At 34.5% G+C, this 20,907-nt stretch overlaps 1 protein-coding gene and 1 long non-coding RNA gene across 2 annotated transcripts in view; one reads left to right on the top strand and one right to left on the bottom strand.

The window, feature by feature from the left end:
• Window positions 1-4,945, bottom strand: part of LOC127840077 (uncharacterized) — a 64,661-nt gene extending 59,716 nt beyond the window's left edge. Inside the window, exon 1 of the long non-coding RNA XR_008030390.1 lies at window positions 4,836-4,945. This is a non-coding gene — a long non-coding RNA (uncharacterized LOC127840077). The remainder of the gene's footprint in view (window positions 1-4,835) is intronic.
• Window positions 4,946-14,671: 9,726 nt separating this feature from the next.
• LOC127840178 (TNF receptor-associated factor 5-like) overlaps window positions 14,672-20,907 on the top strand; it is a 29,901-nt gene continuing 23,665 nt past the window's right edge. Inside the window, exons 1-2 of the mRNA XM_052368672.1 lie at window positions 14,672-14,915; window positions 15,842-15,921. Coding sequence (XP_052224632.1) covers window positions 15,871-15,921 — 51 coding nt within the window. The 5' untranslated portion in view covers window positions 14,672-14,915; window positions 15,842-15,870. The remainder of the gene's footprint in view (window positions 14,916-15,841; window positions 15,922-20,907) is intronic.

Raw genomic sequence — 20,907 nt, 5'->3', positions numbered from 1 at the left:
AAATATGCTGTGAACTATGATGTATATTAGTTTGTATTTAATAATATTTAAATTATAACTATCCAATGAAAATATGATATATTAGTTTTTATAAGATAATATTTAAATTATAACTATCAATTGAAAATAATATATTGCTTTATTATTCTATACATGTAAAAATATACATTTAACGTCGTTGTTCGTTCGTACCGTCTGGCTGTGTGTTCAACTGACTTTATTTACTCTTTCAATGAATTACACAGTTTACCTCAAAGACCTCGTGAAGAGGCCGGTAGGACCTGTAAATAAACTCTGATACACACATACACAGTTTGTACCATAATTAAAGCGGTGAGTTGTTTACTAATTGGTTACTTATTGGCCATTAAAGGCCCGTGTCGGTAAATTGAAGGCCCGAGTCGGTAATTAATTGTTTGCTAATTACGTAAAGACACATACGGCTAATTGAAAGTTTGTGAGTCGATAGTAAAGCAAAAGCTTTTCGTAAAAGAAAAAGACCAACTTTATTTTAAATTGTATTACTGTTCATTCATGTTATATATTATTTTGTATGTATATAATACATACAATTGAAGCATAGAAAATAACAGCATTTCATGTTTTATATTTATTAAACATAATGAACTATGCACACATGTTTTTATACTAACAATAAATCTTTTTTTTTTATTATTACAAGCCCATACACATGATTCATAAAAAATAACAACACTTTATGCTTTATGTTTATCGCATATAATACACTATTTACAAATATTAGTATACTAACGATAAATCATTTTATTTGTTTGTTATTTATAATCATAATTGTCAACATTGTTGTAATTTTCTACATTTATATACACCCCAATATCATTCACACCTATACGGCATTATTCACACCTATCCGCCTATATATTATCAGTGGGACGAAACGTCTACCCCTTTTCAACACAAATATCAGTGGCACGAACTGGTAGTGGCACGAAACGTCCATAAACCACAGATATTCACCAATTTCCCGTTACGTGTGGTCCACCCTACTGGATACCTCAGTGCTCACGCTGCTGCCAGACATTATCGCCAATGGCGATTATTTTATCCAACTGGCTATTATTTCTTAAAATTGTCTAGAAAAAATGGCGATTATTTTATCCGCCTAAATAAAAAAACAAATTGCCACTAAATGTTGTCCCGCGATTGCGAAACGCCTGCAAATCGGGCCATCAAGCAGGAAAAATCGATAACGAGATTACCTGTGTACACACTCGACCCTGTGTATTGTCATACACGCGTCAATAACTTCTGCGACATTGTGGCCTAGAGCATTTTTCTCAATCAGTGTCCGACAGCAGTGATATATTTCGGAAAAAACGTCTTTAATCTCCCTGTGCTTTACCAATTATCGGTAACTGTTAGATCTTTGTTAATTTTTCGCCAATTATTATTTAATCGTCATTATTGAAAATCGCCGCTAATATTGTTGGCTGGTTTTGTTTTGCACGCCATTTTTTCTGCAATTAGATTACGTTGAACATTGCTTGATGAAATAATTATTTAATCGCCATCAACTAATTATCCCCGTAATTACCGCTGTTTGTCGTCTGCTTTAACATAATGATTCCAATTTTTAACCAGGTAACCTGGTTTTCCCAATTCAAAGGGACCCGGCATATGCCATGGTCAGCTAATTTTAACGAAACACGTGTTTGGAATTACACTAAGGTGGTGTATTTTAACTCACGCGCTGTGACGTTAATTGATGTAAACATGATCGGCATTGCGAAAGTGTTATTTTTGGAATAAATCATTAAAAATTGATATTGGCCTCTGCCTACAATATTGCGGCCGATGGCAAACGCCGTATTAAGAGATAAAGTAGTCGAACGATATGCACATTTTAGATTATGCATATTAATATTTTATATTATGCATATTTCATGTGCAAAACGCGTACAATTGTTCGGATTACCGTTTTCGGATACTGTATTTTTTCGTCCATTATGATTTATTTTCGAAGTTCATAACAGCAAAAATAGAATGACGAATACACATGCGGTGATACGGAAGGTGTGGTTTATAATATTTCGAGTATTCACCAAAAATTGCAATTGGAAAAACTATAAAAAATAGTATAATTAGTGCTCTGGGTGGGTTGGGGCCTCTGCCCTTAAGGTAGTGCACCTCTAATGGGCACATATCCAAATATAATCTAATTAATTATTTTCTTAATCAGCATCATTTCACTGAACTACATGCAAATTTGTAGGTAGGCTTTCCATGCTTTTTAAAAAAATATACCGATTTTTTCAAAACCACCCCCACGCTCGGCTTTTGTCCAGTTTATTTTCACCCCTGGGGTATATAAAAGTTCCATAATTCATTCAAATTTCCAAATATGGGCATGCAGTTGGTGTGTACAGATGCTGTAAAGGTGTTTAAAGTTTAAACAAGATGAAATAAGTATTCTTTTACAGACATTTATTTTTTACAAATTTTTATCTATGGAAGAGCACCATGAAATGTAAGTGATTTCAGCCAAGTAAAAATTGGGTCGGTTAAAAACAAAGTGTCATAAAATTCAAAATAGTATCATTTAAGTCATATTTTAAACTTAGTTTTTATAGAAACACTATATACAGCAAAAATACCAAGAACTAGACAGATTTACCGTTTACTTTTTGAAATAAAAATAAAAATGCAACATGCATGGTTCGTATTTTCAACAGTAAATCACCCAATTTCGCCATAACGTTGTTTTAATTTTAATAATTGAAAAATGTGCATAAAAATTGCAACATATTTAACAATAAATATAGCTTATATGCCATATTAAATCAAATTACGTTAGAAAATAAATAAAACGCGTCGCAAAAAAGTATACGTCGTCGGCAGGATTCGAACCTGCGCGGGAATATCCCAAAAGATTTCTAGTCTATCGCCTTAACCACTAGGCTACGGCACCTAATAGTAGGCTCTTCAACCTTCGAAGAAATCGCGGGAAATCATTAGAGGTGCACTACCTTAATTCTTATGTGTATGTAACTGTAGCTGAGATCTGGTTTGTTAAGTCACACCCACAACATTGATTGTATTCTTTATTGTAAAGCCATGATAATATTTTATAAGAAAATGACACACTGATATTATGCTTGTTTTTGAGTATATATATATATTATAACTTAAATCAATAGATATACATTTAATAAAACATAGATAAAATGAGATTCATGTTTTTTTCTTTTTTTTGCCTTCAGTACCGTTTTGCGGAAAAGTCCGCATATGTTTTGGCTATTATTTTTTTAAGGAAAAAAAATATGGCTATTATTTTCTGGAGGCCAGAGTGAGCACTGATACCTAGTAGCGAGCCATCTTTTATTCTGAGTTGAATCAAGTTCAAAGGTCTCCACTTTCTTCCAGCATGTAAGTCCAAATAATAGACCTGTTTACACTCATAATCCATAATTTCAGTGGGCTACTATCCAGTTTCACCTAATAAAATTCTGATGCCCGTTATCTGTGACATCTAAGTAGATGTCTACATACAACAAACCTTCCATTGGGTACTCTTTGGTATACGATACTGAATATATATGTACCAACAAATATTGTCTTACCAAATAATGGGTGTCGTCTTTTAGTGTAGTGCAAATGTATTACTCAGTTGTCTGCCATTAGGTAACAATCAGTCAGAATTCATTTGCAGGGATTATTATTTTTATACTATTTGACAAATGCACAATAATATACATGTGAAAGGCAGAAGCTAAAATCCAGACTTCAGTGTCGTAGTTACAAACATTGCTGATAGCATAAACAATATTTTGTGAAATGTTGAATATCTGCTTAATAAACAGAAAAATATCAAAGTCAATAGTACCTTCCATGCAAGTATACACAACTAAATCAATTATTGATTATAGAAGATCCCACTAGGAAATCAAAAGAATAAATGAAGTGGAAAATATATAAGCCAGCTTATGAGAAAACTGGGCTTAACCCTTTCAGTGCTGGAACCGAATTTTGAAGGCCACAGAGCGTGGCGTCTCATCAGGATCCAAACTGTTTGCTATTCTGATAATATTCTTTGAAAAAAATCGCAGAAAATGCTAATTTTAGAAATAAAGCAGACAACATTTTAGCAGACGACAAATTTCACAGCATGCAAAGGGTTGATGCATGTGCGTAAAGTGTCATTCCAGATAAGCCTGCGCTAAGAGGCTAATCTGGGATGACACTTTATGCCTAGACTTGATGTTTGTTTAGAAGAGACTTCCTTTAAACGAGAATACCCATTAGGGCCCAAAGACAGCACAGGCTAATCTAGTATGAACATTTACCCACATGATTAAGCCCAGTTATCCCAGAACCAGGCTGATATTTTCCTGATTATATGATCAGAGCATAAAAACCTTTTCCATGCATCATGTCATATTGTTATGGAAAAGAAATTGTCATTATTTATTTGACTGACTTGAACTTGCTAACTGATGCTTTTTTGGAAAATATTTCTTATTAGCATCTATAATAAATGAAATTCTGTTAAAGTTATGTTACACTGTATTTTAGATAACAATGATATCATTATACCCCCATTACCATTGGTAATGGGGGCTATATAGGAGTCACTTTGTCGGTCTGTCTGTCGGTCGGTCTATCTGTCGGTCTGTCCCGAAATTTCATCCGATCTTCACCAAACTTGGTCACAAGTTGTATCTTGATGATGTATAGGTCAAGTTTGAATATGGGTCATGCCGGATCAAAAACTAGGTCACCGGGTCACTTAGTGTGTTATAAACCGAAAGTTTGTCCAGACCATAACTATGTCATTTATCATTAGATTTTAAAATAACTTGGTACATTTGATCACCATCATGGGACGGTGTGTTGTGTGTAAAAAGTACGTCAATATCTCCAAGGTCAAGGTCACACTTGGAGTTCAAGGGTCAAATGCTTGTCCGGGCCATAACTTTACCATTTATTGTGAGATTTTAAAATCATAATGGCAAGGTCACACTTTGAGTTCAAAGATCAAAAATGGCCATAAATAACCTTGTCGGGGCAATATCTATGTCGTTCATTGTGAGATTTTAAAATCATTTGGCACATTTGTTCACCATCATTGGACTGTGTGTCCCGCGAAAGAATTACATTGATATCTCCAAGGTGAAAGTCACACTTTAAGTTCAAAGGTCAAAAATGGCCATAAATGAGCTTGTCCGGGCCATAACTATGTTGTTCATTGTGAGATTTTAAAATCATTTGGCACATTTGTTCACCATCATTGGCCGGTGTGTCACACGAAAGAATCACGTCCTTATCTCCAAGGTCAAGGTCACACTTTGAGTTCAAAGGTCAAAAATGACCATAAATGAGCTTGTCCGGGCCATGAATATGTCATTCATTGTGAGATTTTAAAATTACTTGGTACATTTGTTCACAATCTTTGGACAATGTGTCATTCGAAAGAATTACGTCAATATCTCCAAGGTCAAGGTTACACTTGGAGTTCAAAAGTGAAAAATGGCCATAAATGAGCTTGTCCAGGCCATAACTATGTCATTCATTGTGAGATTTTAAAATGACTCTGTACATTGGACATTGATCACAGTCATTGGACGGAGTGTCATGCGAAAGAATTCAACAGTTGAAAGGTCAAAATGGCCATAAATAATAATGGCATAATAATTCTTAAAAATCACCATAAATTATATTCTCATGTTTTGTGAAGACAGCATGCAAAATAGTCTGTGTCAATGCGGCACGTGGGGGGTATACGTCACGTCTGTGACAAAGCTCTAGTTTAAAGACTGCACTTAAGATGTACACCAAAGGTGACCATGCCATTTTACTTTAACTGGGAAGATATAATCAGTTTAATAAGTCAACAAATACTGTAATGTTGAAACAAGATTTGATTTTAAGGGACTGGGCAGAAGAATTCAGATCTACAAGGATTGTTATCAACTTAAAGTTTGATAATACTGGTATTTAACCCATTTATGCCTAGCGTCTATAAAAGGCCTTGGCAAACAGCATAGACCCAGATGAGACGCAGCATGATGCGGCGTCTCATCATGGTCTGCGCTGTTTGCTTAAATTAATTTTTGTAAGAAATATTCTAAATATAGACTAAATATACTAGACATCCCTAATTTTGGAAATAAATTGATCCAATTTAGAAGGATGGGAGAGTCCACTAGGCTTAAGTGGGTTAATGTGATTGTTCATTTCCAGATCAGAACAGAATGGAAAAGTGTGGAGAGTGTGGGACTCAAGTGAGAGTGGAAGAATTGCAGGTATTTATTGTTTAACCTTACAAATTTGCTTCATATCTATGTAAATGCAATACAAATGGAAAAATGATTAAAACAAAGTGTCATAGATTCACAATTTAATGTTACTATGCCATGTATTCAAACAAGCAAAATACATGTAATACTCCTCAGTAACAAGCATGTTAAAATTATTGTGGTCGGTTTATGGATAATTATCAATCAAAATCAGTATTATTATTTGGAGATAAAATGCATGTACATTAATGAAATACATGTGGTGTTTAAAATACGCTTTGATAAGCCTGAAGTTCCAGGGGTTATAGTTTGCTCCTAAAGGTTCCAGTTTCAAATCCGTTTGGAGGCACACGTTGTTATTTAACTTGTATTCCTTGCTGTTATAATTATTTTAGCCTTTTTGCAGATAATGTAGTTTATTAGTCAAAACATTTGATGTCTTTTTCCAAAAACAGGAAAATCTGTTAACCCGCCCCTTTAAGACAATTTTGTGTGAATGCATGTTTTCAAAAATGTTTTGTGAAGAATTTACTGTCATTGGTTAATTGTTAATAATCTACATACTACGGAATCCGGATAGTGCCATTTATGATCTCGCCCTTCTTTCATCAAGGGCAAGACACGACACATGAAGCGATACACGATATTTTGCATGATACTCAAAGCGACGCACAATATTTTGTGTGATACTCAAAGCGATGCATGATATTTTGCGCAACACACTAAGCAACGCGCATTATTTTGCACAATACACGAAGCGATGCGCGAGAATGTACCACAAAATATTGCCCTTGTGTAGGTAGCCCAAAAGGCGATATATCGTGGTAAATATTTTGCGTCGCTTCGTGTATCGTGCAAAATATCGCACGTCGCTTCGTGTGTCGCGCAAAATATCATGCATCGCTTTGAGTATCGCGCAAAATATTCAGTATCACTTCGTGTGTTGTGTGTCGCCCTTGATGAAAGAAGGGCGAGATTATAGGTGGCACTATCCGGATTCCGTAACATACCGTCTAAAATGCTTTAAGTATTTTTTTTTAGCTCACCTGATGGCTCAGGTGAGCTTTTCTGACCGGTCTTTGTCCGTCGTTGGTCCGTCCGTTAACATTTGCTCGTAAACACTCTAGAGGCCACATTTGTTGTCCCATCTTCATGAAACTTGGTCAGAAGCTTTGCCCCAATAAAATCTCGGCCGAGTTCGAAACTGGGTTGTGCCGGGTCAAAAACTAGGTCACTAGGTCAAAAAAAAGAAAAACCTTCTAAACACTGTAGAAGTCACATTTTATGTTCAATCTTCATGTAACATTGTCAAAATGTTCGTCCTAATGATATCTTGATTGAGTTCAAAAGTGGTTCCGGTCTGTTGAAAAACATGGCCGCCAGTGGGCGGGGCAGTTTTCCTTATTTGGCTATAGAGAAACCTTGTAAACACTGTAGAAGGCACAATTTTTGCCCAATCATCATGAAAGGTGGTCAAAACATTGATTCAATTGATATCTCGGATGAGTTTGAAAATGGTTCAGATCGGTGAAAAAACATGGCCGCCAGTGTGCGGGGCATTTTTCTCTATATGAATATAGTGGCAGTTTTCGCTATTTGGCTATAGAGAAACCTTGTAAACACTCTAGAAGTCACAATTTTCATCCAATCATCATGAAAGTTGGTCACAACATTAGTTTTATTGATATCTCAGATGAGTTCGAAAATGGTCCAGATCGGTGAAAAAACATGGCCGCCAGCGGGCGGGGCATTTTTCTTTATATGCACATGTATATAGTGGCAGTTTTCCCTATTTGGCTATAGAGAAACCTTGTTAACACTCTAGAAGTCACAATTTTTGCCCAATCATCATGAAAAGTGGTTAAAACATTGGTTTTATTGACATCTGGCACGAGTTCAACAATGGTTCGGATTGGTGAAAAAACATGATCGCCAGTGGGCGAGGCATTTTTCTCTATATGTATATAGTGAAAACATGTTAACACTCTAGAAGTCACATTTTTGGCCCTATTTTCATGAAATTTGGTCAGAACATTTGTTTCTTTGATACGAGAGTTGAGTTCAAAAATGGTTTCGGTCAAACCTTGTGATTGAACACTATGGAAGTCACATTTTTATGCCCCCCTTCGAAGAAGAGGGGGTTTATCGTTTTGCTTATGTCGGTCTGTATGTCTGTCCACCAGATGGTTTCTGAATGATAAGTCAAGAACGCTTAAGCCTAGGATCATGACACTTCATAGGTACATTGATCATGACTCGCAGATGACCCCTATTGATTTTGAGGTCACTAGGTCAAAGGTCAAGGTCACGGTGACCCGAAATAGTAAAATGGTTTCCGGATGATAACTCAAGAACGCTTACGCCTAGGATCATGAAACTTCATAGGTACATTGATCATGACTCGCAGATGACCCTGTTGATTTTGAGGTCACTAGGTCAAAGGTCAAGGTCACAGTGACCCGAAATAGTAAAATGGTTTCTGGATGATAACTCAAAAATGCTTATGCCTAAGATCATGAAAGTTCATAGGTACATTGATCATGACTTGCAGATGATCCCTATTGATTTTGAGGTCACTAGGTCAAAGGTCAAGGTCGAGATGACCCGAAATAGTAAAATGGTTTCCGGATGATAACTCAAGAACGCTTATGCTTAGGATCATGAAACTTCATAGGTACATTGATCATGACTTGCAGATGACCCCTATTGATTTTCAGGTCACTAGGTCAAAGGTCAAGGTCACGGTGACTCAACTTAGAAAAATGGTTTCCGGATGATAACTCAAGAACGCTCAGCCTAGGATCATGAAACTTCATAGGTACATTAAGGTGACACAAAATAGTAAAATTGTTTTACTCAAGAACGCTTATGCCTAGGATGATGAAACTTCATAGGTACATTGATCATGACTTGCAGATGACCCCTATTGATTTTCAGGTCACTAGGTCAAAGGTCAAGGTCACAGTGTTTCAACTTAGAAAAATGGTTTCCAGATGATAACTCAAAAAGGCCTATGCCTAGGATCATGAAATTTCATAGGTACTTTGATCATGACTTGCAGATGACCCGTATTGACTTTCAGGTCACTAGGTCAAGGTCACAGTTACTTGACACAGTAAAAAGGTTTTTGGATGATAACTCAAGAAAGCTTATGCCTTGGATCATGAAACAATATAATGGGCAAGTTGATAGAATTTTCTTATTAAATCAATCAAAAATGGAATTTATCATGTAGATGTTTTGAACACCTTATAACTTTGTTATCCATCTGACATGTGTGCATTATAATCATTGCATCTTTTTAGCTCACCTGATTGCTCATGTGAGCTTTTGTGACCGGTCTTTGTCCGTCGTCTGTCCGTCCACATTTGTTTGTAAACACTCTAGAGGCCACATTTATTGTCCGATCTCCATGAAACTTGGTCAGAAGCTTTGTCCCAATCAAATCTCAGTCGAGTTCAAAACTGGGTCATGCCGGGTCAAAAACTAGGTCACTAGGTCAAAAAAAAGGAAAAACTTGTAAACACTGTAGAAGTCACATTTCATGCCAAATCTTCATGTAACTTTGTCAAAATGTTTGTCTGAATAATATGTTGGTTGAGTTCAAAAGTGGTTCCGGTCCATTGAAAAACATGGCCGCCAGTGGGCGGGGCAGTTTTCCTTATTTGGCTATAGAGAGACCTTGTAAACACTGTAGAAGTCACAATTTTTGCCCAATCATCATGAAAGTTTGTCAAAACATTGGTTTTATTGATATCTCGGACGAGTTCGAAAATGGTCCAGATCGGTGAAAAAACATGGCCGCCAGTGGGCGAGGCATTTTTCTCTATATGTATATAGTGAAAACATGTGAACACTCTAGAAATTACATTTTTGGCCCAATTTTCATGAAATTTGGTCAGCACATTTGTTTCCTTGATATGAGAGTAGAGTTCGAAAATGGTTCTGGTCAGTTCAATAACATGGCTGCCAGGGGGCAGTTTTCCTTATTTGGCTAAAGAGAAACCTTGTAAACACTCTAGAAGTCACAATTTTTGCCCAATCATCATGAAAGTTGGTCAAAACATTGGTTTTATTGATATCTCGGACGAGTTCGAAAATGGTCCAGATCGGTGAAAAAACATGGCCGCCAGTGGGCGGGGCATTTTTCTCTATATGTATACAGTGAAAACATGTGAACACTCACATTTTTGGCCCAATAGTCATGAAATTTGGTCAGAAAATTTGTTTCTTTGATATGAGAGTTGAGTTTGAAAATGGTTCCGGTCAGTTGAATAACATAGCCAGCGGGGGGGGGGGGGGGGGCAGTTTTTTTATATTTATGTAAAAGCTTGTGAACACTCTAGAAGTCACATTTTTTGCCCAATCATCATGAAACTTGGTGAAAAGATTGGTTTTATATATATCACATAATTAATGCCATAATTATTGCCCTTAGATTGTCCAAATTTTCATTATATTATACAAAATCCTTGTAAACACTCTAGAGGTCACAAATTCGTTTCAGATTTTATGAATCGTGGTCATAATATTTATTTTTGTTAGCAAAGTTTGATGGTTGGTAAGGGGGGTCAACTCAAAATATAGGCCACCAGGTCAAATCTTACAAAAACAAAATCACTCCATATGCCAGAGTTTTGGTTCAATAATGATGAAACTTGACCAGGATGTTTGTCTGGACAATATCTAGGTCAAGTTTGATGTTTGGTAAAGATTGAAGGAACTGACTCCTCTCAGGTGAGTGAACTAGGGCCATCTTTGCCCTCTTGTTATAAAAACAGTAACTGCCAAACATTTTTTTTTTATGTTCCTAAAAAGTAAAAGAACCTATTAGACTTTAGTTTTAAAATTGTATTTACAAAGGACTTGTTCACATTTAAGCAAGATTTTGAAAATCTTTAACTAAACTAAACAATATCAACAAAATATATTGTATCTTGACTTAAACCAAAATATTTCCTATGATGTTAAACAATACAAAATCAGGGCTTAAAAGCTAACAATCCCCAAATGAACCCTTTCCCACTCAGAAGCAAATTAAAAATTGCTATGTAACTTGCAGTCTGTTCAAGTTTTATGCTGTTTGCTGCTCATCAGTATCTATTAAAGGGTTGGAATTGAAGATTTTACAACTTGAATTTAGTAAGAAAGGTCTTAAATTAAATTCAACTTTCTAAGGGACTTCAAATGCGTGAAAATACGTATCTAAGTGGTGAAGTGTTAAAATACTGCCTCTTAAAGTTTAAGTGAGCTATAAAATATGGTGTCTGTGGCTAATGGATCAATAGATATGTGTCACGCCTTGTTTGTAATGTGCAGTTATATTTCAGTTATCTCACTTATCTTAAATGCATGAATGCCTTTGATTGTGACATAAGTCAAGTGTGTTAAATCTGACACCAGTTACTGCAACATAAATATTGTTCATTGTTATCTTTTAAATCAATCATATATCAAGGTTGCTTCACTTTTCTATTTCTGAATTCAACATTTCATTATCAGGTTTCTGTAACCGGATGTCTTATGGTTATTGACAGTTTTTAAGAAAGTTTGTGCATCTCTCACAGAATGTGCTGTACTGTTTTGGCACTTGGTCACTTGCCATAAATTAACCCATTTATGCCTAGCGTCTAGAAAAAAGGCCTTGGCAAACAGCGTAGACCCAGATGAGACGCCGCATGATGCAGCGTCTCATCAGGGTCTGCGCTGTTTGCTTAAGGACATTTATGTAACAAATATTCTTAATATAGAAATAAATATACTAGACATCCCTAATTTTAGAAATAAATTGATCCAATTTAGAAGGATGGGAGAGTCCACTAGGCATAAATGGGTTAAGGACCACAAACTTGTGTATAATAAGAATGCAATACTGCTGAAGTTTCACTTCTTTATCAAAAGAATTCATGAGCAATTTTTGCCAGCCATTACTAATAATTACTGTAAATTGACATGGTAAATTAGGGACCAGATTAGATGTAAATTTATCTTTCAATAAGTTTAAACCTGCAACAATGTAGCTACCCATGTTCCTAGTGATGCCTTTAACACTTTTTCCACTCTAAGACCAAAATATTAATGTGACTGTTCAATAGTTCAAAGATGTGATATTCCAAGGGCCTTGTCTCTGGAAAGCCTGTAAATTTTGAAGGCTGCAGTAATACTAAAAGTGATCACCGTCTGCAATAATCTATACTAAAATCAAATAACTTTAAACATTTGTCTATATAGGCAAAACTTTCTACATATTACATCATGCAGCTCCGAGAGTGGTATTCATCATTACTTACGCCTTGCACAAGCTTTAGCTTAGTTAATAATGCATGTTTGTCTAATCACCCTTTATCATAATCAAACATTTTTTTCAAATTGTTTCACAAAATACAGTTGCATGAGCTTAAACATGGATGATGTCTGTCATGCCACACAAAGACCAATAATTTAATTATCATCCTTATTATAGGCTCACCCAAGCAGAAAATGCGTATAGTTGTACAGCTAATATCATAATTTATACAAAACTTTGTTATTGAAAAATCACAGCTAAGACAGTCTACATTTTGTGTTCTCAGCGTTTTCTCAAATGAAGTCAGTAAGTGAACTTCATTTAAACCCTTCATTTTCACTTTGAAGATTTTTTTTTTTTTTTACCAACCGCCCATCTGATGTTGTTGTTTTTTATAATCTGTCAACAAATTCAGAAAAATAATGGCCTAATAATTCATTTTTTGGGTGGGTTTGCATTTCCGAACTATGTTGAGGAATTCTGCCCAAAAAGCGTTAGACAGTGCAGTGACTGTAGTGAAATGATAGCAAGAGAGAATGTAAGTACATATTAAACACGTTATTTTGCAAAGTTAATATATTAAAGCGGGTATATACGATTTTTATATGTGCTGAATTGTAAAATATTGATACAAATATGTAATAATAACACACAATATGCAAGAAAAATGATACATTTAAGACGAATTTCATAAAATACAGCAAATACAAATTAGCACCCCGAGCCGATTGTGACGAAGATAATTCGTAATTATTTTCCTACAATAACCAATGCATTCGTCTTTTTAGTAAGTGTTTGTGTGTCATATGAATCGATATCGCTGCAGGAATTTCAAATGAACTGTTAAACTAAATTTAGATTCACATCGTACATGCATGATATACATGCTGGCGAATTCGGCTGTACAGCCTTTTTCGCTTTCAGAATTAAATATCTGGCTTATTTAGCATTTTTCGACACAATGTTCTTCTTAACTTGTATTTTAGTTTATATTGAAATATATGTATAATAAGTTTTTTACACATTTTATATTAATTAATAAATATTTGACAAGATCGTATATACCCGCTTTAAGATATAAATATAAGAATAAACTGTTTTTTTAATATGATTTTGATTATTAAAGAGATTCAATAACACCTGTATATAGCTATATTATTACACAATTGAACTTGATTTTACTACAAAACTGCTTAATGTTTTGATTTAACAAAAATCCCTTAAATAAAACTGTGTCCCTGCATACGTGCAATGCAGTTTGAAAATACTTGACAATTGATCACAAAAGACATGAACATGCTTTTAATAACTTCTAATTCTGTCAAAACTGAGCATATATAATCACTTGTACCAGTGTTTGACACGAACTAATGTGAGTAAGGAGTCCTTTGGACTCCTTAATTTTGGAATTTAGGAGTCCAGACAGATTTCAAAGAGTCCAACAATTAAGACATTTTTAATATAGGTAGTATTTTTCAGGTCATAACACATGTCAATCCAAAGAATGTTAAATGTTTCTATCATGTTTGTTTTCATATCGAAGTTTTAAGTATTTTTCAGGTCATAACACATGTCAATCCAAAGAATGTTAAATTTTTCTTTCATGTTTGTTTTTATATCGAAGTTTTAAGTGACTGCCTTTTCAATATTGTTATATAACATTGCAAGTTTTTTTACGCATTCCAGTAATAATTAAGTTAATAATTAACTTCATAATTGAAAGGTTTCAACATAATATTATACTATTTTCAATGATGCATTATGATTGCTTGTTTTACCTCGACATTGGGTTAAAAACCATTATCGGAGCATTCTGTTGTACCTGTCATAGTTATTTAATCACATTGTATTAGGATTTAATAGCCCTGTATTTCTCATTGCTTATATTATGTTCTCCATAATATTTCTAATGTGGAAATGGGGAACCGCAATATAATTTTAATTTTATTTCAATCGTTGGGTTCTTACACCATAAACACATCTGATTAAATATTAGACAATATTATGCATTAAACACAATGTTCACCATAGGATTAGATCCGTTTTCCATCATCATGCAGTCCATTACAATTAATTAACTTGCCACATTTTATAGTGTGGTTTGTATTACCATATTTTCTATGATGCATATAGTGTTTTTCCCAGGCCATTTTAGCGTGGCGAGAACGCCGCCCTCCTGGATCGCGATCAGTTTACTCGCAATGGTATCATCGATTGTTAGCCACAAGGTTGCATTGCTTCTATAACCCAGTACAGTAGCTCACTTCAGCCTAGTGTTTGATTGTGAGAGGTTGTGGTTTCTCAAAGCTGGCGGTTGATTAAATCAAGGACTTGTTATCTCTGAGGATTGAAAGGTAAATGTTTTGGTAATTAATAATAATATCATTCTTTAAATATTCCTTAAATAGGTTTTTATTTATTGAATTATGAGCTTTTGATGATAGTGTATGATGGTAATTTGAAAGATTTGGTGTATTTATAAATTGTTTGAGTTTAATTTCCCTGTTAACAGTACTGAAAACTTGCATAAGTTAATATTTGATTTTTACATTTAAACCAAATATATTTTTGTTGATAATTACTCGCATTTATACAATAATGCAACATAATATATGCGTAAGAATAATGAACCATTCTTGTGTTTTGTCAATTAATAATGGTGTCGTAAAACCATGTAATGCAGTTACTTTGTGAAATAGTTTTAAGTCAAGAATACCAGATTTACGGCAAATTTGAAGTAAGTGAACACTTGGATGATAATATTCTGTTTTCATAGCAGGCTGTTTGTATGAAGTACTGACAGCAAAATATTAGTGCGCACATTATTTGATCTGTCATTCTTTAGGGAAATATACACAAGTGTGTGTTAATTAATAGATCATTTTATCAGATTGTTGAGGTACTTACATTTCAAATGAATATATCAACACTTTTGTATAAAGGCACCTAACTTCACTTAACCTATTAACTTATTACAATTGCAAAATATAAAAATATAATTAATTGTTATCTATAAGTGAACATTGCATTTGCTGTCAGTTTAAGGGCATGTTTATTGATAAATAACATGATTATTACCTGTAGGTCTTCTGCTGTAAATAGCGGGAGTTGATGTTGTCAACAGACCATTCATTATTGGTTTTTGTTAAACAGGCAAGGTTTATGATAGCTTTATCATGTAAGACCAAAGAAGCAATCTGGTGAGTACAAGTTAACTGTTACAGTTTAAGTAGAAGATTACACCCAAGTATTTAATCAGTGACAATATTACTTTTTACAGGCACATTTGGCCAGCTGTGAATAATAGGAATGGAAAAGTGCGGTGTATGTGGCATTGAAGTGAAACTGTCAGAAATGCAGGTATGCTGCATCTTTTAATTTGTCTTTACATTGTTTGCATATATTCACAATTTTAATTTGTAGAATTAAGTTTTCTTCAAGACCAGTATTGATTTACCTAGAATCAGTGTGATGGTTTAAGCTTTTTCACGAGCAAGGTTCGTTCTCTTGAGTAAAGTGTATATTGGCCCACCAAGTTTGTATAATGTTAAACTTGTTTTAAGATCTTGGGGAAGTATTTTGATTTCTGGTGATTTTCGAAGATTGGGGTTAGGCAGACGGACAGGCTAGCAGGAGGCTTTTACCCTTAGTTTGAATTGAAACGGTTTGTGAAACTTTGAATATAGCAAGCTGGCTTTAAAACTTAGCTTGCGATTGCATTTTGTGCCAGTCGGTTCAAGGTCAACAGTATCTCAGTTTTGATTGTGTGTTAAGGTAGTGCCACTGTAATGATTCCCTGTGATTTCTCCAAAGAGCGAAGTGCCTTTTTACCTGTTTACTCATGGATATCTAATTTAAGCAGAAACTAATGTGAAGTTGTTGTGGCAGAGTGGTTTAGGCAATACCGGTAGACTAGAAATCTTTTGGGATCTTCCCGCGCAGGTTCGAATCCTGCCGACAACGCATACTTTTTGCGACGTGTATTATTTCTTTTCCAATGTAATTGATTTAATATAGCATATTAGCTATGTTTATTGTTGAATATGTTGCAATTTTTATTCTTCAATTTTTAAAATTAAAACAACGTTATGGCTAAATTGGGTGATTTACTGCTGGAAATAAGAATCATGCATGTTGCATTTTTATTTTTATTTCAAAAAGTAAAAGGTAAATCTGTCTATTTCTTGGTATTTTTGCTGTATATAGATACTGTATCTATAAAAACTAAGTTCAAAATATTACTTAAATGATACTATTTTGAATTTTATGATGCTTTGTTTTTAACCAACCTAATATCTACTTGGCTAAAACCACTTACATTTCATGGCGCTCTTCCATAGGTAACTTGTTATAAAAAATAAATGTATGTAAAAGAATACTTATTTCATCTTGTTTAAACTTTAAAAATTTGTACTGCATCTGTACACCAACTGCATGCCCATATTTGGAAATCTGGATGAATAATGGAACTTTCATATACCCCAGGGGTGCAAATAAACTGGACAAAAGCCGAGCGTGGGGTGGTTTTGAAAAATCAGTATATTTTTTTTAAGCATGGGAAGCCTACCTAAAAATTTGCATGTAGTTCAGTAAAATGATGCTGATTAAGAAAATAATACATTAGATTATATTTGGAAAGGTGCCCATTACAGTGGCGCTACCTTAAATACCTTAATTTGTATTATTTTTTTAAACAAACTGTTTTAAACTTTATAATAAAAGACTTTATAACATTGAATACAAATTAAAAAGCCTTTGTTTGAACTGATCAGATGAGGCGTTTTGTCAATAATGCTTGCATAATGATGGGATTAAATACTTGATTTCATGGACGGCCACTTAACCCTTACAATGCGGGAACCGAATATTTAAGGCCTTTGCAAACAGTTTGGATCCAGATGAGATGCCACAGAACGTGGCGTCTCATCAGGATCCAAACTGTTTGCTATTCTGATAGTATTCTTTCAAAAAAAATCGAAGAAAATGCTAATATGTTCAATTCAGCAGACGACATTTTAGCAGACGACAAATTTCCCAGCATGCAAAGGGTTAACTTGGATGAAGGGGTGTAAACAGTAACATGATACATTCATAGCTGTTCTCTAGATAAACGAAACACAACTTGCATGGTAAAACTAGGCAGGAAAGGTCATGAAAGTATCTTTTAATAGACAATTGCTCATTGATAATACCTGAGACTTGAATGTGTCTCAGTTCAATTTGGGTCCACAAGTTACATCACAGACACAGGTTTGCATCTTCATTTAATTGCTTAATTTTTGGATCAACATATACTCTGACATAGTGATCTGTCCGTCCGTCTGTCTGTCCGTCTTTCTTACCGTCACACTTTGCGTTTAGGTTTTTGTTTAAGTTTCGAAAAATGCTCATAACTTCTATGTCGCTTCAGATAGCAACTTGATATTTGGCATGCATGTGTATCTCATGGAGCTGCACTTTTTTAGTGAAAGGTCAAGGTCATCCTTCAAGGTCAACGGTCAAATATATGGCTTCAAAGCGGCGCAGAAGGGGGCATTGTGTTTCTGTCAAACACATCTCTTGTTTTCTGTCTTCGGGGGGGGTGGGGGAGGGGGGGGGGGAGGCATGGGTTTTTTGGGTGGAAAACAATATTGCAGAAAGTCAAATTTAGGACAAAATATAAGGCCTTTATAATGGCAATATTGGGGAAATATTACCAATTAAAAAATACCGACTAATGTGTTTTGTTATTGACGTATTTAAATGAGTTGTAATTAATATATAAAAAATGTTTACAATTATATATCTTCAATTTTTATGTCCCCAACCACTATAGTGGGGGACATATTGTTTTTGCCCTGTCTGTTGGTCTGTCTGATGGTTTGTTTGCTCCAACAAATTAACATTTTGCCATAACTTTTGCAATATTGAAGATAGCAACTTCATATTTGGCACGCATGTGTATCTAATGGATCTGCCCATTTTGAGTGGTGAAAGGTCAAGGTCATCCTTCAAGGTCAAAGGTCAAACAAAAAATTCAAAGCGGCGCAGAAGGGGACATATAGTGTTTCCGACAAACACATTTCTTGTTTAACATGCCATTAGAATAAACTGCAACTATACAATTGATATACTTAAGGCAATTTTGTGGTAGAATTTTTCGTTTGGGGAAACTTCCACGATAGAGGGCAAAAATGTTTCGAGGGGAAGGGCCAATATTCAGCGGGTCTCAAAGAAAGAAAAAAACACCTGCTTGTTAATCATAAAAAATAGACAAAATTTTACCTCCTGCAGGGTTTTCGTTATTAAATGTGTGTGTTTTGCTTACCATTTACAAAACACAGTGACTCAATACCATGGCATTGTATGATTAAATTGCGGTAGACACTTGGATAAAACCAAATTGAAGAAAACAAGCACATTGTTGATCATTTAAGGTCCTTTAATGATATTTTGTCCTCTGACATGGGGAAACTTTTACCATGGTTTCAAGAAAAATGGTCATAAATGGGATTTGGAATGGTACTTTTTCAGGTGCCAACTTTATATAGAGGAAAAATGATTTGTGCATATTCCAAAAATTATCCTTCCAAATAATTAAGATCTCTATTTGTAAATTGTATTGCAATTATGTCAATCTGCTAAAATTCATCTGTATTTGAGACAAACAGTTTGTCAATGTTCATATGACATTGAACATAAAAATATAAAACTTTAAACATAAAAATAAAATCCAGACAAATGCAGTAAATTATAAACCTTGTTTGGAATTTATGTTTGCATGTTGTTGTTTTTTTTAAATACTTTAATGTACCCTTTAATGCACCTTGGGTAAAAACCTTCAAAAATGTTTAATATGACACCTCTTCAATGGAAGCTTCACAAGATTGATAAACTAACACAGTGGTTTATGAGGGCCCGTCTGCAGCTATTTGGATAAGGAACTTAATTTGGGGGAAAAGCTTTCAAACTCACTGCACAGTTAAAACCAGCTTAAATTGAACACTCAACAGACAAACGAATCTGAATGCAGTCCATGGTCAAGTGGTTTACATGGCAGCGATTTTTTTTTCTTCTTTATAAAGTAGTACCAGAACATGACACTTTACGAAAAAAACTATTAATTTCCTAATTGCTGTAAAAATAAATCCCAATTGACGATTTCCAAAAACATTGATATATTTATTTATAAATAAAATGCAACATTTAGTTAGTTTCCCCATGCAGCTTGGCCATCAATTTAAAGTATTTGGGAGCAAAAAATCAAAAACACCAATTAACCCATTTGAACACTTCACATTGTGAATTTTCCCAATGTCAGGATTGTTTGCGCTCATTTTCCCAAAGTTGGCTTGTACAGGTACTTTTTCCAATTGGGCCAAAACAATTGCTGCCTCAGAAACTGAATAGAGGTTTTCAGGATATGACTGCATCGATGATATAGGTCATATGTCACATGAGATCTCTGACAGTTATGCTAACCACTTACATCTACCTGCTTTCCAGATAAGCACAACCTATTTCAATTTTAGGGTGTGATAAATAACAATGCTACCCTTTGCATTGCTATTTTTCGAAAAAATTGGAGATTTGGGCTACAAAGTCTACAGTATGCATGGACATTTTCAGATAGTTTTGACTTAACTCTGATTTTGTGTGTGTTCCACATACACCTAACAGACAATAAAAGTTTATGTCCCTGGGAAAATCATTGTGTAATTAGATAAAATGCAGAAAAAAAACGCTAGTGCCATATAGTGGTATGGGTAATACTTGATGTAATCAGAAAAAAACATAATTGTTTATTCAGGCTGATTTGGATTATTATGAACAAAGACAAAGGTATTATTAAATCAATGGAATTTGTTTTTGCAAAACAAGGTTACACAGGTTTCTCTTGATAAAAAACATTAATGGGCCATGAGTCATTTATACGACTTGACTCCCGCCAACGCAGTTGTGGTATATGTTTACAACATGATTACTTATGAATGGAGCATTGGATAACTGTCAATGTCAGTTTAACACCTGTTTGTGAATGAATTAGAAAGTGAATGATTACAGTTGTACATCCTGGTATGCATTTCTAATTGCTGGATGATGATGACATTTAGATAAAAACCTTTAAAAGTCTTTGTCCAAGTTATCCAAACTGTGGATTTCATTAGCACAAAATGACAGTGTGTTTATTCATGATAATTATTTTAATACTACATTCATAAAATGATTTTTAAGTTCAGGGGTATATCATTATTGGCCTGTCTGTCTGTCTGTCATTCATTCATTGTATTGTATGTCCCAAAACTTTAACCTTGGTTTACTGAAGATAGCAACTTGATATTTGGCATGCATGTGTATCTCATGGAG

The sequence above is a fragment of the Dreissena polymorpha genome, chromosome 7 (assembly GCF_020536995.1).
Source record: "Dreissena polymorpha isolate Duluth1 chromosome 7, UMN_Dpol_1.0, whole genome shotgun sequence".
Lineage (NCBI taxonomy): Eukaryota > Metazoa > Mollusca > Bivalvia > Myida > Dreissenidae > Dreissena > Dreissena polymorpha.
Note: the sequence above shows the minus strand (reverse complement) of the source record. Positions and strands in the feature narration are given on the sequence as shown.